Here is a 25,402-nt window from a genome sequence, read left to right as displayed (position 1 = left end):
ACCAACACCAGCAGATGACATTGCACCCCAAATCATCACAGACTGTGGAAACTTAACACTGGACCTCAAGCAACTTGGACTACGAGCTTCTCCACACTTCCTCCAGACTCTAGGACATTGGTTTCCAAATAAAATACAAAACTTGCTCTCATCTGAAAAGAGGACTTTGGACCACTGGGTAACAGTCCAGTTCTTCTTCTCCTTATCCCAGGTAAGACGCCTCTGACGTTGTCTGTGGTTCAGGAGTGGCGTAACAAGAGGAATACGACAACTGTAGCCAAATTCCTTGATACTTCTGTGTGTGGTGGCTCTTGATGCCTTGACCCCGGCCTCAGTGCATTCCTTGTGAAGTTTACTCAAATTCTTGATTTTGCTTGACAATGCTCATAAGGCTTTGGCATGTATATATAGGCCTATATATATATATATATATATATATATATATATATATATATATATATATATATATATATATAAATGAAAAGTCAGGGTTGTGTTTTATGACATTTTATATTATTAAAAAAAAGATAATGTAAACATTTAAAATGGTTGTTTAGCACATAGCTGATAAAGGCTTGTGAGCTGACTCTTAGCGCAGAGGATCCTGAACGTATTCAAGCGGCAGAATGTTTGTGTAAGAAGCCATCTATCCAGCAGATGGAGATATTGTAGCGCAAAGGCTTCTGGGAAGTGTAGTTCAATCCCACATAGAAAGAGCTGTAGTCTGAGCGCACTTCCTAGACCTAGATGCTGAGCAGCCGCTTGGTCGTCGGAATCTTCTACATTACACGCTCCAAATAACACTGGACTTTGGTAAGCGTCTACTTTATTGTTTTCTTACATCTAAGTTTTAGCTGTTGTGTTTTAGTCAATATTCACTTGTTATCCGTTCAACATTGAAAAGCAGACAAAGAAACCCCATACATACAAACACGTCTTCATATCTTTAATTTTTTGGGGGGATTCCCATGTGCAGCTGAGTAGTTTAAATCTATTAAACAGACATTGCAATTTCTCAAATGTATTGTTATTAGAGGGCACACGGAACTTGACCTTCACCAAAAAGGCAGTATTTTAAAACCTAATGTTATAACGTTACAGTCCAGTTGGGCGCTTTGTGAACGCGCACGTTTGAAACACGCTGTCTAGAAAGACGGTTCACTAGGTTTTGGCCCACAGCCATTGTGTGAATTATCTACCGCTGTAAGAGAAATCTTGCTTGTTTTGACTTTGCAAGTTGATATGCATTTTTTCCATGTGTTTTTTTCTCCATCTCGCGCAGCTTCTCATTGGCTGGTCGTGTGCGAGTCAACACTCAACAAAGAAAATCCATCCGGCTTGCGAGTGCAGTGATCATTCTGCCGAGGGCCGGTTAATAACTAACCCATTATACGCCTCCAGTTAGATTTCCATCCGCTCCCTTTGGAGAAGAAACCTTTTTTTTATCCTTTAAAGTGATCTTTAAACGTTTGGAGATGAACGGAGACTGCGTGGACGCGCGGCGCGAGGAGACTCAAGAGTAAGATGATCATGACGACTGTTGCTGGGCAGCTTTAGGAAGTGATTGACAGTTTAAAAACAGCATTGAATTCACTAACACTTTATTTTCTTTTTGTTACTATGGTGTTAAAATATATAGACTTACATGTTGCTGCTTGTTTTATTATAGCATTTATGTTTATTAACGTGAAGGGTTTAATTAAACCTATATTTTTTCTATGATCATTATTATTATTATTTATGTGTTTAGTCCATGATTTTTCATAAACATTACAGGTTCTAAATGAATCAAGTATAAATGGGACTAAAGAGAAGAGTCCTACGTGAATCTGTGTAATGGCATTAACAGTATTAAACAGAGTTCAGTAATGTTTGTCCAGTGCTGCTGAGGGTGGGGCATCCGGACTGCAGCGCATGGAGGTTGATGCTAAAGCTCAGTCACATGCCTTCAGATACAGCCTGAACTACCCCAGCATTGGCCACTGCATCATCATTAACAACAAGAACTTTGATCGGAGCACAGGTAACACTTGTTTTTTGCTGTTGGAGTTGTTTTTGTGAAGAATGTCAGTTCGCAGTTGTTGAAATGCATTTACCTCGTGAATAGATTCTTTAGTAGGAATGTACAGTTATTGGAAATCTCACTGACAAACATGAAGGTGATTGTTTATTTTGATGTTATGGCCTATAATTGTTCAGTGGCCAGAAAAGCCTCTACCTAATTTGGTGTTCCTGCACAGGTTTTTATTTGTATTTTTTGGAACTGATTGGTGGTAGACCTCACTGATCTGATCTTATGCATCTAAGCATTTTCAGTTTTATACAAAACCTGTGCTAACTGACAGAAAACAAGTTAATAAAACAAAGATTGCATCCAAAGATTTATTCATAATGTAGCATGAGAAATTGTTACAATTTTGTAGAATTTTTGACTGGGAACACCTCAAGTGTAACAGTGTGGAGGGAAAAAGTACAAAGACGGACAAAAAAGGTTATTATACCATATGTGAGTCAGTAAGTTTTAACATTACCTAGCATTTGTGGGTGCAAGAAAATCCTCTCTGGGTCAAAATGACAAGAAAACAATATGAGGGTTAAACAAAATAAATAAAATTGATATTAATAAATGCTACTGGTGACGTTAAACAGAATAATGCTATATAACTCTACTAAATATTATATATGTATATAATATATATGATATATATAATATGAATATTATATATGTATATGATATATATGAAAATATTTAAAGAATTTTGAAAAGAACCAAAAATAAAAATCATGCTTTGTACATTCATGTGGTTATTTGTTCTTCACCTCGTTCAGGCATGAACCAACGCAATGGCACTGACGTAGATGCAGGAAATGTAATGAATGTGTTTGGAAAGCTCGGATACACTGTGAAAGTCTACAATGACCAGACAGTTGCGCAGATTAAACAGGTTTTAACAGCAGGTATGACATATTCAACTCTGCACAGATTCTTCAAAAACAAATCATTATATCCCATCTCTTAGCTCTCAGACCTGTTGGCGTTGCAGCTGAAATATTACAAAATGACACTGAGTTATTATACATTTTTTACAGAATTATACAGTTTTTTTTTTATTCATGGCTGTTTGTTATTTGATCACAGTTGCCCGTGGTGACCACAGCCACTGTGCTTCATTAGTGTGTGTGATGCTCAGTCATGGAGATGAGGGGGTGTTTTTCGGCACTGATACGTCTGTGGAGCTCAAACAGTTAACTAGCCTGTTCAGAGGAGACCGCTGCCCATCACTAGTGGGAAAGCCTAAACTTTTCTTCATACAGGTACATCCCCAATGTCTGCTGTCCTCTTGTGTGTGTGTGTGTGTGTGTGTGTGTGTGTGTGAACAGATGAGAGTGTGAGGTTTGTTACTTGAAGTACTTGTTTTCGCTCGAGATTTATGAAGGCTAGGTTTTTTCTAGGCTTGTAGAGGTACAGAACTGGATCCTGGTGTGGAGACTGACAGCGTGGATAAATCTATAAGGATCCCTGTGGAGGCGGACTTCCTCTATGCGTACTCTACTGTATCAGGTACAGACACAAACTAACCAGACAAACACTTCCTGTGAGTATCGGATACAATATTCACAAACAGTGAATGTAATAAAAGTTTAAAGCCACTAAGATTTTTTTTTTCTTGAAAGCAATCAATTTTTGATTGTCAAGAACACATTAAAATCGTTCATTAAATGAAAGATGCTGAAAATTCAGCTTCGCATGAAATGAATAAATTACATTTGAAATATCTGCTGACATAGAAAACTGTTATTTAAAATTGTAATAATATTGTTTTTATTATTAAATAAAATTAATTGTACAGGTGTATTTTTGTGTATAAATGTGGCTACTGATAGTATTTATTTTTTAGGACTGTCAGTTCATTTGTCAGTACATGGAGTCTTTTTCCTAATGGCTTTTTTTTCCTCTGTCAGGTTACTACTCTTGGAGAAACACCATGACTGGATCTTGGTTCATTCAGTCTCTTTGTGAAATGATAACAAAGTATGGCAAAGAACTCGAGCTCATGCAGATCATGACCAGGGTCAATCATAAAGTGGCACTCGACTTTGAGTCGACCTCCAACCTGCCTGGCTTTGATGCCAAGAAACAAATCCCCTGCATTGTCTCAATGCTCACCAAAGAGATGTACTTCACTGCTTGAAGGGACAAGGGACCTGTTAGAGCTTTTCCAGCTTTTTATGGAAATATCACAGCTATAATGTACTGATCTAGGGTTGAGTTTTTTTCACAGGAGCATTAGCTGGACATGCTCAGTCTCAGGACTGTTACTGCAGTTCTCATTGGCATTTTAAACATTATATGTGAATATAGGTGCTCAGGTTTTTGTTATTGTGACTATATACTGTTTTTCTTGTCTTTTGCGTCTGGGTTTCTAATCAAAATCTAATTATGAACAATCACCAGTGGCAGTCCAATTAGGATTTTTTGAATTACAGTAATCAGGGACTTTAATAGGCTATTGCACTAGTCTGACTGTTGAAAGCGAATCAGAGTTGGGCATTAAATCGGTAAGATCTGAGATTCATCTAACTGAGGAAGAGCCAGTGTGCCTATTTAAATATGAAAAGCAAAAAACAACAATCAGAACTATGTTAACAGATTTTGATATCAATTCTGAAATGTCATGTGTTGGTTTTCATTAAGACAAAATAATGCATTTTTACAGACCTACTTGGGGTTAAATCAAGTTAAACTGTCGACGGTATCAGTTGCATCTGGTGCATTCCCACTGAAATAAAACCTTGTATATGCATTGACAGCTATGGATTGAAGTTGAAGTCTATGGGTTTAAAGGGGTCATATGATGCAAAGTTTTCCTTTCTCTTTGGAGTGTTACAATCTCTTGGTGCAAAATGAAGATCTGTATAGTTCCAAAGACTATAGTCTCCAATCCAAAGAGATATTCTTTATAAAAGTTAAGACTCGTCCTCACCCACCAAAACATCTATATGTCCTTATGTGGGAAGAATTGCATAACACCGCCAAAATCAGTGGTTAAGTTGTATTTACAACACTGTTCCAGAATTACTGGGCAACAAAGTAGCCTTTTTATACAGCAACTCAAAATTTTCTTGTGAATTGTAGATTACTAATGTCTTTTGTATTTTTTTTTAGTTTTTATCTTACAAACTCAACTTGATTTTACGCTGTTCTAACCCATTTCAAGATCATTCCCACTGTCTTGGCTATTCTGTGGTATATGAACCAGATTTATATATATATATATATATATATATGACATTAGGATCATTAATGAATAGGAATACTATTAAAAGACAATGCCATCAGTTTATTTTTCTCTTCAACACCCACATGCTACAAAAATTGTGTGCACAATTTACATGAATACATTAAAGATGTACAAACATAAATAGATAATCTATATACAAGCGTTAATCTCCAGAAGAGAGGCACATTTGAGATGTACCAAGATTTCTAAGTGCTGTTAGGAGAATCTGAGTAATCACAAGAACCAATTTGTGATTCATTCCCCTGTCAATTTCAGTGAAAATAAATTATTTAAATATAGAAAAAGTCCAGATGTCAAACATAACCATACCATTTGTATATTATCATGACAAAAGCATCGTGACTCACAATAAAGAATATAGATTTAAATAGTAAACACTGATAAATATTAGTGGTCGACCGATAAGTTTTTCCGCTTGGCCGATGTGTTCAAGGACTTTTATTTTGACAGCGCCGACTCCGAGAACAGCAGTGCCTGAACACACTCACACTCTCATTCATTTACAGTCGTTAACATTTCTGTCTAATACGGATAGAAGATAGAAGTCTAATAAACAGATAGAATGGTAAACAAAGGAATTAATTTATACTGAAATTTATACTATTATAATGATTGCTTTTATATTATTAGTAATAGAAAGGCAAACATAATACTTTCTTGTTTGCCGTCAGCAATAATCCCAGCTAACAAATTTGTGTTCTGAGAACATTTTCCAAACGTTCCCTTTTGGTTGTGGGAACGTTATTTTGAACGTTCCAAAAATGTGGAAATGTCCAGTTTGTTTAACGTCCCCAGAACGTTATTTTATGGTCAGCATAACGTTCCTACAACATTCCAACATAACTGAAACCTATATTTAAAAAAAAAAAATAACGTTCTAAGAATGTTTATTTAGAACGTTCCCAAAATGTTGAAATGTCCAGTTTGCTTAACATTCCCAGAATGTTAATATATGGTCAGCATAACGTTCCTACAACATTCTTGAAACCTAAATTTCATAAAAAAATATAACATTCTATGAACGTTTATTTAGAATGTTCCAATAACGTTAAAATATCCAGTTTGCTTAACACTGCTAGAACGTTATTTTACAGTATGGTCAGCATAAGTTTCCTGCAAACTATTTGCAACCTAATTTTCATTTAAACATGTTGGAACTTTATTTTATGTGTAACAGTGTTGTCTCTGCGTTGTGTTGTGTTGAGATCAGATGGACAGCAAATCGCACTTTAAGATGTTTATTCTGTTGACAGTGAATATACAACAGCGGTGATCAGTTTCAGCAATCACCCTCGTGCATTCGCGGCCATTCTTACTCTCGACTGGCGCGAGTCTAAATGACTCTTTTACATAAACTACTACATAATAAACAGCAATTAATAACATATTTGAAACTGGTCTGTACCTGTTGACAGTGAATATACAACAGCGGTGATCAGTTTCAGCAATCACCCTCGTGCATTCTATTGGAAGTGAACATTAAACTTGATATTACAATACATATAACAGTGACACAAACCCAAATCATACAACATACTTCTAAACACACGTATAACTCAGTATTATCCCCTAAAATGGTTATATAATTACTCAAATATATTTAATACACGGAGCACTCACTCACCGCGGCCATTCTTACTCTCGACTGGCGCGAGTCTAAATGACTCTACCGGAACCAGTTCATAATTCTACCAGATCTGGGCGGAGAGTGCAATTAAAGGGCCATACATGAAAATAACTTTAGCAAGTGGAAATACATATTCGACCTGTTACATATGCTTAGCATAATGTTCCTACAATGTTCTTTCCACTTAATTTTTATTAAAAATAAAATTGTATAAACTTTCACTTGAACATTACAAAGTGTAGCTTAATAAAATGTTATTTTCAGGTTAGCAATGTTGCAACATTCTCTTTCAACATAATGTTTATTAACACAACATTCCAGATCCGAGCAAGCATATAATTACACGTGCATTTCAACAGGTATCTGAATTATTAAAGATAATCACTCTCAAAAATCTCATTAACACATTGAACAGACTGGTGAAAATTTCATATCATGTAAAAAAAAAAAAAAAAAACCCTATAGTCAAATATTGTATCCAAATTCACATTAAACAACAGCTTAATGTTTTTTTTTTTCTTTTTTGCTATAATTTATTTTTAGTTTTGTGCTTGTATGCTGGTATTGGCATGCTAATGATAGGAATTGATTCTTAGATGTGATTGGTTATTGGATTGTGACGTAGCAATATTTAAAACCAAAAAGACAAATAAACAGCATAAAAACTTGATTTTCACTACAGAGGGACTTTAATATTTTGTTTCATATTTAAGACAATAAACTATAGCTTCATAGCTAAATATAAACTATCATATGAACTTTTTATTATTGAAAACTTCTATATGAATTTGTGTGTGGGGTGAAACACTGTGGGAACTGTCCGGTCTACAAATAACGTCCTTAAGACGTTCCGAGAACATTGTTCTAAGAACATTTTCTATCAACCTTACAAGAACAATAACAACGTTATAAGAACGTATAAGAACATTCATCAAGTACAAATAACGTCCTACAGACATTCCGAGAACGTTGTTCTAAGAACGTTGTCTAGCAACCTTATAAGAACATTCATCAAGTACAAATAACGTCCTAAAGATGTTCCTAGAACGTTGTTCTAAGAAAGTTTTCTATCAACGTTACAAGAACAATAACAACCTTATAAGAACGTTCCAAAAACATTATTTTAATAACGTTTTGTACTAACATTTATACAACTTTTAAAGAACGTTAGTGAATGTTCTGGGAGCGTTCCCTGTTAGCTGGGAAGCAAATTCGCATTTATATAATTTAATAAATCTTGAATGGCTTAATGAACATTAGAATTTCACAAACCTTGCAAACTTAGTCGAATCCAGCTGTGAGATCTTGTAAAGTGTGTATATTTATCCAGCATGATCACGTGTTATCTGTGTGATGGTCGGTCCGTGTGAATCGAATACTTTAAACTTTAAACTCGTGATTTTAAATTATGCTGCGCTTTATGCATTTGCCCACTGTCATATTCATATCATTATCTCTGTGTGCTGTATGTAAAATGAGTGTTAACCTGGCTTTATTGGAAAAATATGATTCCCAATGCACACAAATTCCCAGAATACTGAGTGTCCTGTTGGTTACAGTGTTAACTTCCTTTTTAATTATATTTTTTTAGTAAATATTTATGTATTTGTGAAAAATACTTTGTCATCTAAAGTATGTTTATATTGCTCATTTATTTTTTTAATCCATTGTCAAATTATTTCACATTTCTTAAATATTAATAAAAATATATATATTATATCGGCTTTATATCGGTCCCCCTGATTTCCAAGATATCGGCATCAGGATCGGCTGTCAAAACCCAATATTGGTCGACCACTAACAAATATCCATTTACAGAAGTTAAATGAAAACCACACTATTTCAAATAAGTGTTAAGGAAAATATCTGTACATGATTAACCTTTTTGGCATATTTCGTTTTGTTTTATATTATCTTGCAGGTTGTGTTCTGGGTTATTACACTCAAGGCATTCACTGGCCTAAGGCACTGGTGTGGTTCACTTCCAATTGTCAGCACATATGAATAGCAGGGCTCATGAAATGTTTGGCATGTGCTTCGCTGGTGGGACCGCACTTCATCTTGTCTGAGAGACTACTGTAGCACCTCCAAGTGATAGAAATGAAAAAAGTACCAGCCGCAGTGGTCCTCAGCTCACCATGGGACAGCATGACAGAACCGGAGCACGTCCTTCATAATCATCACCCACACTTTAAGTATGCATGTTTGGGGTGTTCTAGGTCCCTCTCCGTGTAGACAGGGTGTCTCTCTCTCACACTCTTTCTGTAGTAGATCACATTTTGATTTTAGCGTAGAGCTGGTCTATCTGCTGTCTGAAGTGTTTTCTCAGCTCGGTTCTCTTTGCTTTCAGTGTTGGCGTGAGGAGTCCATTCTGAACAGAGAACATTTCCACGTGCAGGGCAATGTCTCTCACCTACACACACACACACACACAGTCATTCTTGTACACAGGTCATCAAAATGTCCTGACTCAGGAAAAAACTTTTCACATTAACTATTTAGAACAATAATAATTTTAACATTAACTATATTATTTCGGTACTCAAAATATTTATAATAATTATGCTATTATATTTAATTAATCTTTCTGTAGATCTCAAGTTATACTATTAGATAATTATATATTTATGACAATTATACTATTAGTAGTAATATTAATTTTAAAATAAAATTAAACAAATAATATTTGTATTACATTATGCTAAACTAGTGTTGACCCAATTTCTAAATTAACTTAATTTTATAGTCCAACAGAGACAATTTAACATTAATATATTATTATATTAATATAGTAATATGTTTACATGTAACATTATTTTAATCGTTATTTTAAAGAGTGCATTCTTAAGCTTGTTAATATCTCTTTTCGACAATAAAATTAATTTAAAAAAGAAATTTGATGAACGGCAACAATTACAATACATAATGTACATAACTTACATTATGCTACACTTATGTTTTTAATATTTGTATTCTGTATAGAAGTAATAAAAGTAACTAAATGGCATGAAGGTTTTTATTTTTAATTTTTGGTAATGTAATTATTTAAAAAGGTTATTGCACAAATTATTTAGAAATTATTTCTTATTATTTATATTTAGAAATACATTTTGATATATGCTAAATAAAAATGTTGTGTGTTATTTGTGAGTTAGCAGACATACAGTAATTAATGGACAACCAAGGATTCCCAGACCCTGGTTAAAATCCTTGTGTAAAAGAATTGTGTTCATTGGATTCACCTGTTCAAAGGACTTCAGTCCGGCTTCCTTGCCCAGCTGAATGATATCCTCTAGGATGGCATTTTTCAGTTCCTGTTTAAACACAAAATCAGACATCAGTTCTTCAAGGATGGCACATGTCATTCAAACACTACAGATCATTCATAGTCCTAATGCTTTCACCAACAAATAAAAAAATGAACCATTGTCATCAACTATAAAACAGCTTGAATCCAGAGCTTTCATTTTTTTTTTCTGTGTAAGTGTTTTACCTTGCTTTTGCACATTTCAGTGTAGGAGCCCACAATGCTTCTTCTCTTTGCCCATCCTGGCAGAAAGTCTGGATCAGGAACCACAATACCCACTAAACATGCCTACAAAGACACAGGATACGTTAACTCTCATTTATAACACAAACGCACAAATATACTATCCTCTGACCCACCAAACCACATCCACACGCTCTGATTCACTGCAGTGTAGAAGTGACATAAGGCCAGAGTCCTGCAATGTTTGACCCATTACATCTTATATTAATGGTTCACCCACCGGCGTGCAGGACTCTCATTCAGTCCTGTCTCTCACCTGCAGACTGTCTCCATGAACAAAGACCTGAGCCACAGGGTCACTGCGGATGTAGATGTTCTCAATCTTCTCTGGAGCAATGTATTCACCCTGAGCCAGCTTGAAGATGTGTTTCTTCCTGTCTATAATCTTCAGAGCCCCATTCTAAAACAATACATACTCAACTTCACTGATTAAATAAAGAAGAAGGTGCAAGGGTTTGGTTATCTTAAAACACAAGCAATTAACTTCAAAATATTAAAGGGGTCATCAGATGCCCATTTTCTACAAGTTGATATGATTCTTCAGAGTCTTGATGAAGTCTGTCACATAGTTTGGTTAAAATTTCTCAATGGTAGTGTAAAAAAAAAACTTTTTACCCTGTCAAAAACAGCTCTTTTCAGAGCAAGCCGTTTTGTAGACTTTTCCTTTAAATGTTAATGAGCTCTGCTGACCCCGCCCCTTTCTTCCGAGCAGCTCTCTGAGGGACAGTTTACTTTAGCCGCATTCATCGTGAAACTTGCTTATTAGCACAATATTAGGAAAGGCGATTTACAAAGATTAAAAAAAAAAACATACTAACTTTTTCTGTTGGTGAAGCTGGACCACGAATGATTTGCGTGAACATAAATGCATTTAGGTAGATCAGGGACGCATTCCCTTAAGAACATTGGGTGGATTTTTATCATTATAGGGTGATTGTGTACTAGGGGTGTGCCATATCATACCATCCACGACAATAATGGTATACATTTTTCCATGATAAAAAAAAAGTGTTATACTGTGACAATTATATAGCGACGCACTGATGTATTTAGGCTACTAGGGATGCGCCGAATATTGGGCAGCTGAAATTATTAGACCGAAAATAGCAACAACAACAACAAAAAACTTTCGGTGTTCGGTCGAATAAGCAGAAAGACTAAATAAATTGTACCGAGCAATGACATGACGCGATCAAACAGAGGTGCGCACTAATGCAGCAAACTTGTGGGCAGTGTGGAGGCATTTAAAACTGCCATAGAAAGAGTATTGCAGTATTGCATCTCAAATACTTCAGGCAGATGGCTGTCAGTGTGTTTGTTCATCAGCTGACAAATTGTTCTGAAAAATAATATATAAATAATGCACAGAAGTGCTATGTGCAGATATGGAATTTACCGGGAGCCATTTGCCGATGTCTCCAGTATGCAGCCAGCCATCTTTATCTAAGGCCTCTGAGGTCTGCTCTGGGTCCTTCAGGTAACCTTGAAACACATTTGAGCCTTTTACACACACCTGTGAAAGACACACACACCCCCACACCAGTCAACTGAGAGGTACAACATTAAGATTCGCCACAAATGCTGTCAATAGAGCTCAACTTGTTTTAAACCCAGAACACTCCTTCAAAATTTAATAATGTAACTGGTGACACACCTCTCCCTCTCCATTTGCTGCAAAATAATTCATCTCAGGCACATCCAATAGTTTAACGAAGTTACAGGGCAGCGGTGCTCCCACATGACCTGAGTACAGAGACCAAGAGAGTTTGTTACAGAACGTTTATACATTACTTAAGGTCTATCTGTTTGTTCTATGTGTTAACACTTGCACATCATCTTACCTGCTGTCCAATCTCCAGGAAGTGACATAGTGCAGCCTGCCGTACACTCTGTCTGCCCATAACCCTCATAAAACTACCAAAAATATATTATGAAAAACAGTACCCTTAAAACCAGTTATGCGAATACTGGTAGCAGTAGAACGGTGGTCTCTGTGTATTTGTGTACCTGGCAGCCCAGCGCTGCTCGCAGGAAGGTGAGGACGGTGGGAGAGACAGGAGCGGCTCCTGTGATCATGAACCTCACACGTCCACCCAAACTGGCCTGTAGGGGGAGTCACAGGAGTCACTTTAGTTATGTTATAGTACTGTAGCAGTTTGAATGTACATGCACAGTTTAGATACAAAAAAGGTTATAGAGTTAAATTATTTAATAGCAGCATTTTATATGCAGACAGTTCTGAGCAAACATTGTAGATGTGACATAAGCAGAAGAACTCATACAGTCTATTCATAACAAGGCTCAATATTGTGGAATTATTAAATGTATTTCAAATAAACGTTGTTCTATTGAACTTTCTATTCATCAAAGAATACTACATAACAATGTATCAGTTTTCACAAAAATAATAAGCAGCACAATGGTTTTTAACATTGGTAATATGAAATATTATTTGAGCACCATAGTATGTTAAAATGATTTCTGAAGGATCACGTGACACTGAATATATATATATATATATATATATATATATATATATATATATATATATATATATATATATATATATATATATATATATATATATATACAGTGTTGGGGAAAGTTACTTTTAAAAGTAATGCCTTACAATATTGCGTTACTCCCTAAAAAAGTAACTAAATACGTTACTTAGTTACTTTTAATGGAAAGTAATGTGTTACATTACTTTTGCGTTACTTTCAAGTTACTTTTTAAATATGAGCAGGGCTTGATTGTTTTTAATATAAGAAGTTCTATTTATAGCAAATGTAAAAGCCCTTTCACACCAAAAAGTGTAATGAATAAACCTCAGGCTGAAGGAAAAGTAAATTCACGTCTGTACAGTAGAACACAGGAGAAGAAGGTTCAACACTCTTCAGCAATAAAAAAAAACAATGAAGCACAATTGTTAGTTTATCTAAAGTCATTTTTTAATTATTAGTATGGTTGAACTGGATCATTAAAGGTCAGCAGCCAAGACACTGTTAATAAAATGGGAATAGATACATTTGTGTTATTTAATATATTTAGTTATTTGCAGGTTTGCGTCATATTCTGAGTTTGCATTTCACTGTTTTGATTAATTTTGATGAATACTAAACCTGTTTTGTTTTTTGTTTTTTTGTGAGTGGGATGAATTAATGCACATTCACATTTAGTCTAGAACTACAGTAACATGTTCACACAGCGCACACAACGCCTCCATACTTCCGATTTCTCCCAATATGGGAACAGGAGGCTTGTCAGTCAAAAAATGGGAATACAAAGTAACTGCGTTACTTTTTTGAAAAAGTAACTCAGATATTTTCTTGTAAATTAAAAAGTAATGCGTTACTTTACTAGTTACTTGAAAAAAGTAATCTGATTACGTAACTCGCGTTACTTGTAATGCATTACCCCCAACACTGTATATATATATATATATATATATATACATACAGTTATTTTCACTTGTAATATTTCATAATATTAGTTTATTCCTGATTAAATAAATGCAGCCTTAGTGAGCATAGGAGCCTTTTTGAAAATAATGAAAAAACTGCAATTACTAACAATATTTATAAAGATAACTATAAACAATATTACTTTTAATGCATTAATTATGATTTGTAATGCATCTTAAAATGCATGTATGATCTGATCAATAACTGTAACCACAGTTATAATACATTATAATACTTATCTATTGATTATTATTCATTGTTAGAAAGTATAATGCATTTAAACACATTATGCATTAAAACATTTTACTTAAAACCTTTATGTATAATGCTTTATAAAGGTATTCATAATGTGTGTTGTAATGCATTATAAATAAATGCTTTAAGTAAAATTTTGCTAAAAAATCATTCAAACAAAATCTTTCCTTTGCATCAGTATTGCTATGGCTGTGGTGTGGACTTCCATTTTCTCATAGAATCAGAATGATCATTAAAACTACAGTTATAGTTATCGTCCTTGGTGTGAATGAGCCTTTATGAGGCTTTTATTCTTTGCTGTATAAATGTTAGATAGTTGGATGTGGAGTATTTTTGAATTTGTGTGTTGCTAGGCAACATAGTCTTTATAGGTTCTCTATGGTTTCGTCTGATCGTTCTGTCCTTGAGCTCTAACACACTCTTTCTCTGTTTCATCTGGTTACCTGCACTTTGCTGAAGATCAGTTTATCCCACATGCTATCCTTCCTCACAACTCCACTTTTAAGCTCCGCCTCTTTCCTACTGGTCGCAAAATCCAGCAGCCATCTTTTGAGAGGAGTGTTCGCCTGTCCAAAGATCTTAATGCAAACATGTATGAATGTATAATGAGCAAAGGTCACTGAATGAATTTAAGCTGAAACATAAATGCAAACAGTTTATGTGTGTGTAAATAAACAGAAGTACCTTATCAAACATGCGGTTGAGTAATCTGGGCACTACAGGGAATACAGTGGGCTTAAGAGTCTTCAAATCATCCATCAGTAGACGGATATCACCCTGAAAATATCCAATCCTGGCCCCCTGGACCAGAAGCACACCCTAAACACAAAACAAACACATTTATACAACAAGAATATAATGCAAATTAATATATATATTCTGTAGCCACAGATGCAGTCAAGAAATCTATTCTGAAAATGTATTCACACTCAGGCCATCCAAATTTAGAGTTTTTTTCTTCTTCGGAACAGATTTGGAGAAATTAGCATTAAACCGCTTCCTCAGTAGATCATCTGCAGTGTATGGGTGCAGTCAGAATAATAGGTCAAACAGCTGATAAAAACATCACAATAATTTGCACTTGCTTATTGCAAACACGTTTTTATCAGCTGTTTGGACTCTCGTTCTGACGGCACCCATTCACTGCAGAGGATCCACTGAGCAAACTCATCTACATCTTGAATGGCCTGAGGGTAAGTTTTCAACCAATATTATTTTATGGGTGAACTATTCCTTTAACCAAAACATCCGTTAAAAATTAACTAAATGAGCTTTTTTACAAGCTGCATAGAAAATATATTAAACTATTTTTTAAAGACTGTAAAAGTGTGCATGCATAATACATACCTCAACCACTCTCTCAAACATGTGTGCTAGTGGTAGGTAAGAAATGTGAATGTCTGTCTGGTTAAGCATGCAGTGAACCTGTAAAACACACACACACACACACACACGTGCAGTGTGAAACACAGCGTACCTCTACTACCCTTTGAAACATGTGTGCTAGCGGTAAGAAGGAGATTAGAACATCTTGAGGACCAAGTTTCAGCATCCCCTAATCACACATATATACAAACATATCAATACACAGGAAACGAGGGAGGAAGGAACAGGAAACAGACAATTAAATGAGAAATTGAGGCACAATAAGAGGTGAACATAACAGAAAGACAAAAATAAAAAAATCCACTTAATTAACTGGCAAAATGACGGTACATGCTCCTAAACACTGCACAGATCTGATCTGCCATTTGAGATCTCACTGGCTGTGATTTTTGTTTCCCAAGAAAGACATTATAATTATACATTATAGTTCATGTACATTTTACATATATTAATTTAGCAAATGCTTTTATCCAAAGTGGCTAACAAACGAGAAAATAAATTTTCAACAATACATATTAAAGGATAAATAAGTGAAAATCTCTTGACTTACCTCTGTAACTTTAATGAAAGCGGAACAATTGGAAACAACGTTTCCATGTGTGATCATTGCTCCCTTTGGACATCCTGTAGAAAAAAAAAGAAATTATACATTTATTTTCTGAGTTGGACATCTGAAAGAAAGTTAAAAAAATTATAATTAATCAAGACTATGGTTGTCAAAAAAAGTCATCTAAAGCATTCTATTTCTTATAAAGGAATAGTAGTTATTCACAAAAAATCTTGAAATTCACCCTAGTTTTCCTTGGCACATTCAGTAGATCAAGTTCATAAAACCAGTCTGAATGATTTGTTCATGAATCAAACTTATACATTTCTCGAAAACAAATCAAACACTCAATCATTATTGAAGCCACATTTGTGCATAGTTTTGTTCTTTCATTAAGAAGGATTAGAATGCATTAATGTGTTAACTACAAAATAGTTCTGAGATTCATCACAGTTAAATATGTACAGTATATAAACACTTTTACCTGTAGTTCCACTTGTGAAGCAAATCAGTGCCAGGTCCTCTGGCTTAGGAGGCTAGAAATAAAAAATCAAAATGAGGACTTGTCGCCATGAAGTAGAAAACTAGTAATAAAGCATTCAAATAAAATTAATCATTATTCACAGTTATAAGTCTGTAAATCAATACACTGTTCAGTTTTACTCACAATGGGAGTCTGGTGGTTAGCTTTCCCAATAGCCTGCCAAAACAAAGACTTCATTTAGTACAGCACAAATACAAGATTAATGGGATCACTGCTTACCAAGGGTGTCTAAGTGTGTGTGTGTGTGTGTGTGTGTGTGTGTGTGTGTGTGTGTGTGTGTGTGTGTGTAATCAAACCTCCAGCTCCTTGAGGCTTAGGACCTCAATGCCTTTCTGTTGTGCTTGTGCAGTCAATTCACTGTCAAAGTTCCCCATGATCACTATGGTTGTGACACTGTGCTTGCGGCCAGACACACAGTCCAGGATCAGACGAGCCTTCTCCGGGAGGTCACAGATCACAGTGGAGATGGTGGCTACAACAGAGGCTGTTACTCATAACAAATTTCTCATAATTTCAACAACACGAAAGTCAACACAATTTTCAACTTCATTCAAATCTTCAAGTGAAATGAAAAATAGTTTTGGTAATTAATTAATTAATGTGATTTATTATGAAGTATTGTACAATTATTTAATTAATTTTATTCAAAGTTTTTACATTTAACTGTAATATAAAGTTCAGCCTAAATGGTGCAGACTGAAACGTCCTTAACATGCAAATGGCTTGCAATCACATTGTGTATTGATTGTACATTTCAAGCCGATTGGCCTCTGCTGATTCTGAAATCAGATCACTTAAAGTGCCCCATTATGCCTTTTCGAATATAACCTTAAATGAAGTGTGTCATGTAGCTTTATGTGAACAAACTATCTGTTTATGTTCAGATAGTTGTGAAGCCGACATCACAGTGCACAGTAAATAAAGTTATCATCTATCAAAAAAAAAAAAGGTCTGCTCGCAATCGCCTACACAGGTCATCAGGAATTCTGATTCTGTTACGTCTGTACAACACAAAGTAACATATTTGCATAAAGTCTGCCCATGTTCTACGCTGCCATCTTGCCTGCTCACAAACACAGTCAAATTTCTGTGTGGTTAACATAATTTCGAGAAGACGCTGTATCCTACACTGTGAGTAAATTTTTCTTAGTATTACCACAAAGTTATTAACACTTGACACTTACAACTGAGAAACATCCTGCTCAAGTCGTGCTTGCGAATCAGTCTCTTGTCGATCAGCCAGTTCAACCGTGTCATCATCAGACTCCGGCTCAAATTGGTAAGGTACCATCGATACCAACTTTTCTATGTATTGACAAGTCTCCATTCCGTCATGGCAATGAGCGTTTCATATCCGACGTGCAGTGTACACAGTAGACCAATCACAAAGGACTGCACCATCTGACCATTCACAGCAGTGATGGCTCACGGAAAGGAAGGATTTAGAGAGACTGATTCTTTGAACTGCTTCACACAGTAAAATTAAATCATTTATTTTTTATAAAACTAACATGTTTTTAACCTTGCATGCATGAAAACCAGTTTTAGGAGATTCATAAAAAAATATTAACAACCTTAAAAATGGCATAATAGGGGCACTTTAAACAGGTCTGGTTCAGTGTTCGCTGTTAGCTGGTCCTGCAGCGTGCTAGTTCCTTTGAAACCCTCCACCTCCCCCAGCTCCACCTGTCTAGATCTGCTATGGGCAGCATATCATACATGCTATTGGCAAAGTCCATACTTGATGTACAGCAGCAGCAGCGTGCAGTTGACCTAGCCCACCAAGACCAGGAACAATGAGACATGTGCCGGTAATGCGATATATCACGATAATGAATATGGACAATATTGTTATCGTGGGCACTTCTAAATACTGTGAATAATTATATATTACTAATTATTTTGAATTTAGAATACATTTTAAGAATACTTTTTCATACCACTGTATTGCTGAAGAAGTGTGTGCACTCTGATGTAAACAAGCATGCATGAGAAGCACACGAGGGAACATGTGAGATGCGCTGAATGAAAGCACGTTCACTCTCTGACAGGAGACGGCGCTAAACTGCAGAAAATGTAGCCGTTACCTTGCAGACCCATCAATAAAGCAGCTGCACTACGTTCTAAAATGTATTTAAATAGCCATTAAGATTTGAGGATTTGCGTTGTTGTTCATCACAGTGCCAAATACATAGATATTTAGACTTAATAGGCTATTTATTTTCAAAACAAATGTTTTACATTTCAATCTGGATGACAACATAGCCTAGATATTGTTTGAAAGTGTTTTGATTCTTTATTGTTCGTTCGCACTTTAAATTAGGGCTTCATTAGGTATTCCAATATTTAATAACACGTTGTTAAAATTGAAAGTTGCAGCTGTGTTATTTTAATTTTTTTTAAACTAAATTTCAATACCGTATACCGTGATAAAAGCATTGGCAATTAAATCGCAACATGAAAATGTTATACCGGCATATCCATAGGTACAATAACATTGGCATAATGATTAAAATGCTATAAAACTATTACAAGAGTTCTTACGATTTAAATATGATTACTAATGATCTAACTAATTGGATTTTAGCTCAGTGAACAAAACCCTTTTCTTGAAAAGTACACAAACAATTTTGTAAGTCCTCAAAAAAGAAATTGCAGAAATCAAAACTGAATAAAAGGAAGTATATCATAAAAGTATTGCACAGAATCTTAAAAAATGCTGTGCGCTTGCTCACCTTTATCAATGATATGGCTGATGGCCTCTGTACCAAGTGTATCATACAGCGGCACTGCCACCAGTGAATATGTGTAACACGCCAGCTCTGAAATCGTCCACTACATGAATTGTACACACAATATACATACTGTATGCCCAAATAAGATGATCTTACACAGAAATAATATAGAATAAACAAAACAGAGTTAAGAAGTTGCCACACCTGCTGTATAATAAGCAAAGAAATCAATGTTGGATTTAGGACTGTCAATCAATATGCAACCGAAGTAATTGCATGATACTTAAATATATTATCGCATATATGGATATTGCTTACAAAGCACCTCAAATTAAGATAATTCAGAAGTTACTATATAATTGTGGCAGACAAATAAAGCCCTGAAAAGTCAAATTTCAAAGTCAATATATTACTTGTTTTCTTTTTATATGAGTGAACATAAGCCTGCCATTCACCTACAGTCCACATCTCAATACTGTGTTTACCAAAACCATCATGTTTGAGGTTGAAAGTTTTAGTAGGAATCTGTGTAGGGGTCTGTGTGCTTGTGATTACCTCTGGCCTGTTCTGTGCAAAGATGCCAATGTATTTGTCTCCTGTTTGACTGTGTCCTCTGTGGAGTAATGCTGAACCTGCGAACTCTGCCCTGTCTGCTACCTACAAACATGAACATCATATGAATATGCACAAATTACTCAAATGCACAGGACAATCAATAAAACATATAAGGATTCAAATTAATATATTAAATAAATATTAAATTAATATCAGACTATAGCAATCTTACCTCTTTATACAAAAGCCATTTATATGACTTGCCCGGTTTTCGTGATCCCAAACAAGGACCATTATCTATATAAAATAAAACATAACAATGTGAAGGTCTCACACATGATGACAGGCTTCTTTTTTGGGTGAACTATTGGGTGATTTTAATGCTATAAATACCAGTTGACTTACTTGACACTCGTAGTCCTCGTAAGAAAAACTCATACATTGTCTGAGCGTCTTTATAGAAGTATGTCATGTATGTGTCACTGTCCTGCAGAATGGACCGACGAGCATATCTACAGCCCTGAAAAACAAACCAGATAATCTATTATGTTCTATACCAAAAAAATCTAATAACTCCTTACTCCAGGCAAATCCTCTCTCACTTCGCTTTCACACCAGACAGATAATCTGGCAAAGTGTGAACAGAAACAGCAATTGGCCCAGTGCTGTTGGACTGCACATTTGGACTGTGGATTTTTTAAAATATTTTGACAATCAAATTTGAGGACCAGCAACATTAATTTGTGTCAGCAGGAAGAAAATACAATTAATTATTTACTACATTAGGGGTTTGATTGAAAAAAGACAGGCCATTAACAGCAGAAGAAAGGAAGACTTCATCCTTAAGGAATTTACAGATGGTCACTTTAAAGCTGTTGCCAACACGTTTTAGTGTGTTACCATAGCAAACATACGAAAAAATGGTGAGAATACCCAAACTCTTTTAGTCAAGAACATACAGCTATAATTAAACACATCTGTTTAAAAGAGGTTGTGATTATGTGTATCCAAAGCAAAGCTACAGTCTGCGCACTCGTGTACACACACATTTACACACAAAACTACTCAAAACAAAACGTCAAATGGAGAAATAAAATCAGGAATGTGCTGAAAAAAATTATTACAAAAACAGCTGTAGGTGGGATGTCCCAACACACATACACTACCATTCAAGAGTTTGTGGTAATTTAGTTTTGAAAAAAAAAGTCACTTATGCTCACCAAGGCTGCATTTATTTTTATAAAAAACGCTAAAAAAGTTGCCTCTGCTCAATTGTGCTCCTTGCAAAAACAGTTATCTCTATGTAGAATTTCAGTCAGGTTTCAGGCCCTACCATAAGACAGAAACTACACTTGTTAAAATTACAAATGACTTGCTTCTTGCATCAGACCAAGCCTCCATCTCATTGCTAGTTTTACTTGATCTTAGTGCTGCGTTTGACACTATAGATCATGACATACTCATACACTGATTACAAAACTATACAGGTATTCAAAGGCAGGCTCTAAGATGGTTTAGATCCTACCTGTCCGATCGCTACCAGTTGGTTTATTTAAATGGGGAGTCATCTTAAAGAGATAGTTCACCCAAAAATCTAAATTATGTCATTAATAACTCACCCTCATGTCGTTCCAAACCCGTTAGACCTCCGTTTATCTTCGGAACATAGTTTACGATAATTTAGATTTAAATTAAGTTTCAATGGACTGGACTGAGAGCTCTCGGACTAAATCTAAAATATCTTAAACTGTGTTCCGAAGATAAACAGAGGTCTCACGAGTTTGGAACGACATGAGGGTGAGTTATTAATGACATAATTTTGAGAAACATAAATAAACAGATTTTTGGGTGAACTATCCATTTAATTACCACTAGTAAAGTATGGAGTGCCTCCAGGATCTGTCTAAGGTCCTCTGCTATTTTCAATATACATGTTGCCCCTTGGTAAAATTATGTTGTCAATTTCTGATGCAGAAAAGCTAGTTCATGCATTCATGACCTCTAGACTGGACTATTGTAATGCACTGCTAGGTGGTTGTCCTGCACCTTCAATATACAAGCTACAGGTAGTCCAAAATGCAGTGGCTATGGTCTTTAACAGGTCAAAAAATATTATCATATTACCCCAATTTTATGGTATCTGCACTGGCTACCTATTAAGTACTGTATCAGTTGCAAAACATTATTACTTACCTATAAGATTACCTTACAAGATATCGTCAAGTGCAAGTGTATATTCTGCTTTCTGTACCAAATTATGGCATAATAGTTAATAATCTCCAAATTAAAAAGTCACCACATTGCTGCATGCAAGAGTATTAAAGTGTCATCATCTAAACAGTAGTTGGTTGTTTTGCATGTAGGTCATATGGGTCCCTTCCTGTTCATATGGACTGAAAAAAACGAATGTAGACTACCCAACGTTTACAGACGTTTTACACATAGACTGACTCTGTAAGACTTTTCTACCTGAACCATTTCACCTCACCATTGCTCTTCAAATTGGTTTTGTGATATAATATATTTACTGAAGCATTTTGACACCTACCTGTACCTCCACAGACTGCATGTCGAGGTCACAGGGTGGTTTAAGTGCTTTGGGACGGGTGGCCAGCCAGTATGTGGTGATGGCAGCGAATGCGCCCATGCCCATGAGGGTGTTGGTGGGTAAACTGCGCACATACTGCCTCAAATCATCCAGCTCAGGTATCCGCAGGTGCCGGATCAGATCCTGGGCCTGCATTGCTCTACCAGTTCTGCTTGTTCAAGTCTATAAAAAGAAAACAGACAGGGACGACTTTAGTGAGAAAAAAATCCTGATTGCTAGCTGAATATCAGTATGAAATTCATCCATTTAAGTAAATGCTTTATTTGTAAAAAATTGGGGTGAATATCTGACATTACTTTTATGTATGTGTTAACCCATACTGAGTGAATGACAAAGAAAAATACATTTTGTACAAAAATAAATAAAGCAGGAGATTGTAGTCAGAGAATAATTAAAAATAAATTAACTATAAATGTACAATAGTCCTTCAATATTCTTACAATATTCTATATTTACTGTAATAAATATAGATATTTATATACACACACACACACATATTAAATATATTAAAAAGTTATTTTAAAAGGTTTTTCAAAGTTGTAAATAAGTACATACAATTTATTAAAAAAAGGTTTTTCAAAGTTGTAAATAAGTACATACAAATTAAAATGTTCTACTTCAAAATTTCATGTTTAATTCAGTAAGTTTCTTGAAAATCAGTTCTACAAAATGTACCATAATAGACAACGGGAATGAACAGGTCAGTTTCACTACTAAACTTCAGTTGTACTCACTCTAACATAGGCTATATCAAGAACAGAATTTATTTCACAGAGCAAAAATAAACCAATAAAAAATAAAAAAGTCAATATCAGCTGATAGCAATAGCCAATGTCTAGTTTCCATTCTACTAAAGTCCCAGTGCCTCTGACCTTGAACTAACCCAGTCTAAAGATCAAATACACTTATAAATGAGAACATTCAGTAAAGATTTTTTGCTTTATTTATGAATGGATTGTCCCACGGAGGATGCCGAATTTCACTTACATTTCCCTCACTTCTGGGACAATATTACACCCAAAGTATTACATGCAAAAACACACACAGCTTGACATTGTCCCTTTTTCTGATGGAATCAAAACTGAAGGATGGAAAAATACTTACCCTGCAGCTCTAGTTGTTAAGTTTCTTCTGTGTGTGGGTGAGTATTAGCTGTATTTTAATATTCTGGTTTTTAATGGACACTTCAGTGTGTCTGTTATTGTAGTTAAACTGAGCTAAGCAGTACTGAAGGAAACCACTGGCTATGAATAGAAGAATGACCCTCACGTACAGCAATACCACCACGTGGGTCTCTCTCTCTCTTTCACTCTAAACTTTCAGTGTATTTTCCCTCTTGATTTCTCCCTTTCTTTTTCTCATGCATCTCCCATGCAACTTTCATTTCAGACTGATTGTTTTTAGCCATTGGCTCCGGTTTTTAAGCCCTGTAGTCTGTTTTAGCAGATGCAATCGTGTGTGTGTGTGTGTGTGTGTGTGTGTGTGTGTGTGTGTGTGTGAGAGAGAGAGAGAGAGAGAGAGAGAGAGAGAGAGAGAGAGAATGAAGTAGTTCTTCTGAAATGCTCCAAAACACACAGAGATTCTGGCAACCCACACATCACTACAAAGTGTACTGATGCACTTCTTATCTCCGAAACAGAAGCACACAAATCCAGTCAGATGTGAGAGCTGACACTGCTGTGTGTTTGTGAAATTCCTGCTGAACAGCAAAGTAGCTGATAGTAGTGTAGCACATCTGCTCTGTAATACGAGAACGAGAGATGTGTGGCAGCTCAAACACACTCCTGCTCAAACGCAATACAGTAATTCACAAAGATAAAGAGAAAGAAAATAAGGACGGCATTCCACATGTGCCAGGAAGCATAAGCAGGGAACTACACTGCGACCTTTTGAAAAGAAATTGCGAACCAATTTATTTTGAGGTCGCAAATGTATCACTGATTATTTTTGTACCTACCTTATGTTTTAGGCAATATGCTATTGTGGCAGACTGGATAAGTTCCCTCCCCTGTAATTAGAACGACAGCCTATCAGAACATGGTACTGCTGATATAAAGGCTGCAATTAGGCTACCTGGGATGCGTCATTTGCTAGCTCTGCCCTTGGTGTGTGTGGGTTCTGCTTAAAGGTATGTTGTTAGCCGTTTGGCTAATATTGTAAGAGCTATGGCATATCAATTAACTAAATTTATTTATTGTAGCTGGAATTCCATCTGCTTTGCGCTGGTGTGTAAGGCTGCCATTATTCCCGGCTGGGTTTGAGTTCATTCATCTTCAAATAAACTGTTGAGAATTGTGCTGTGAGCAACTGTTTAACTTGTGTCTCCTGATGACCAAAATCTGGTATGTATAGTTTCACTCTTTCTTAACGAGTGAATTTGACAAGTTAATGAATCACTGTTTTTAGCAGGACTATCTTTGTCCCGCTCCACCGCAGGATGCAGCCGAGGCAATTGGACTAGTCGCCCGAGGGGACCACCTGGGGAAAGGCTAGCCACTCCACTTGTGGTAGAGCCTGTGTCAGTGGATCAGTCCACTTCTAGTGAAGTTTCTGCGCGACGTACAGGGAGAGTTAATGCCGGTCAGCATTCTAACCGTTACCATCTTCCACGGGCAGCAGGTGAAGTAGTGGGATTAAGGACAGAGACTTCTGTACTGAATTCTGTTTCAGCCCTGTTTAGGCCCTGGAATTGAGTTGTATGGTCTGGTTGGCATTACTCTATCATCGGGACGACGATTCAATAGCTAGGGGCAGATTATCTATCAGACTATCTTTGGGAGCATTCCGTCCTGTTGGGGCAATCACTTCCTTCATAAAACAGGATTACG

At 35.8% G+C, this 25,402-nt stretch overlaps 2 protein-coding genes across 3 annotated transcripts; one reads left to right on the top strand and one right to left on the bottom strand.

Annotated features, from left to right (window-relative positions):
• Window positions 1-671: 671 nt before the first annotated feature.
• Window positions 672-4,811, top strand: LOC132142253 (caspase-3-like). The gene is made up of 8 exons (XM_059551981.1): window positions 672-813; window positions 1,283-1,371; window positions 1,456-1,519; window positions 1,881-2,023; window positions 2,830-2,958; window positions 3,140-3,315; window positions 3,454-3,562; window positions 3,964-4,811. The coding sequence occupies exons 3-8, from the start codon at window positions 1,476-1,478 to the stop codon at window positions 4,191-4,193; spliced, it is 831 nt and encodes a 276-aa protein (XP_059407964.1). The 5' UTR covers window positions 672-813; window positions 1,283-1,371; window positions 1,456-1,475; the 3' UTR covers window positions 4,194-4,811.
• Window positions 4,812-7,928: 3,117 nt separating this feature from the next.
• On the bottom strand, window positions 7,929-23,877 carry LOC132142252 (long-chain-fatty-acid--CoA ligase 1-like). Of its 2 annotated transcripts, none has more exons than XM_059551980.1 (21): window positions 23,679-23,877; window positions 22,515-22,736; window positions 20,372-20,486; window positions 20,199-20,263; window positions 19,967-20,068; window positions 19,412-19,511; window positions 16,973-17,148; window positions 16,800-16,832; window positions 16,617-16,668; window positions 16,136-16,209; window positions 15,547-15,624; window positions 14,884-15,018; window positions 14,643-14,777; window positions 12,488-12,583; window positions 12,322-12,394; window positions 12,135-12,223; window positions 11,877-11,993; window positions 10,737-10,880; window positions 10,424-10,525; window positions 10,173-10,244; window positions 7,929-9,343 (listed from the first exon to the last, which is right to left on the bottom strand). In XM_059551980.1, the coding sequence occupies exons 2-21, from the start codon at window positions 22,707-22,709 to the stop codon at window positions 9,203-9,205; spliced, it is 2,094 nt and encodes a 697-aa protein (XP_059407963.1). In that variant the 5' UTR covers window positions 22,710-22,736; window positions 23,679-23,877; the 3' UTR covers window positions 7,929-9,202. The 2 variants fall into 2 exon arrangements, with proteins under 2 accessions (XP_059407963.1, XP_059407962.1); XM_059551979.1 differs by lacking the exon at window positions 15,547-15,624 and adding an exon at window positions 15,677-15,754 and having other exon boundaries at window positions 23,679-23,874.
• Between the last annotated feature and the right edge of the window lie 1,525 nt (window positions 23,878-25,402).

This window comes from Carassius carassius, chromosome 6, assembly GCF_963082965.1.
Source record: "Carassius carassius chromosome 6, fCarCar2.1, whole genome shotgun sequence".
In the NCBI taxonomy this organism is placed as follows: domain Eukaryota; kingdom Metazoa; phylum Chordata; class Actinopteri; order Cypriniformes; family Cyprinidae; genus Carassius; species Carassius carassius.
Note: the sequence above shows the minus strand (reverse complement) of the source record. Positions and strands in the feature narration are given on the sequence as shown.

Coding starts and splice junctions, on each gene's coding strand:
- LOC132142253 (XM_059551981.1), top strand. CDS start 1,476: ATGAACGGAGACTGCGTGGACGCGCGGCGCGAGGAGACTCAAGA. Junction 2,024..2,829: donor GAACTTTGATCGGAGCACAG/GTAACACTTGTT, acceptor CACCTCGTTCAG/GCATGAACCAACGCAATGGC. Junction 3,316..3,453: donor CTAAACTTTTCTTCATACAG/GTACATCCCCAA, acceptor GGTTTTTTCTAG/GCTTGTAGAGGTACAGAACT.
- LOC132142252 (XM_059551980.1), bottom strand. CDS start 22,709: ATGCAGGCCCAGGATCTGATCCGGCACCTGCGGATACCTGAGCTGGAT. Junction 15,019..15,546: donor TGTTTGAGAGAGTGGTTGAG/GTATGTATTATG, acceptor TTTTGTGTTTAG/GGTGTGCTTCTGGTCCAGGG. Junction 12,584..14,642: donor TGATCTTCAGCAAAGTGCAG/GTAACCAGATGA, acceptor CTCCCCCTACAG/GCCAGTTTGGGTGGACGTGT.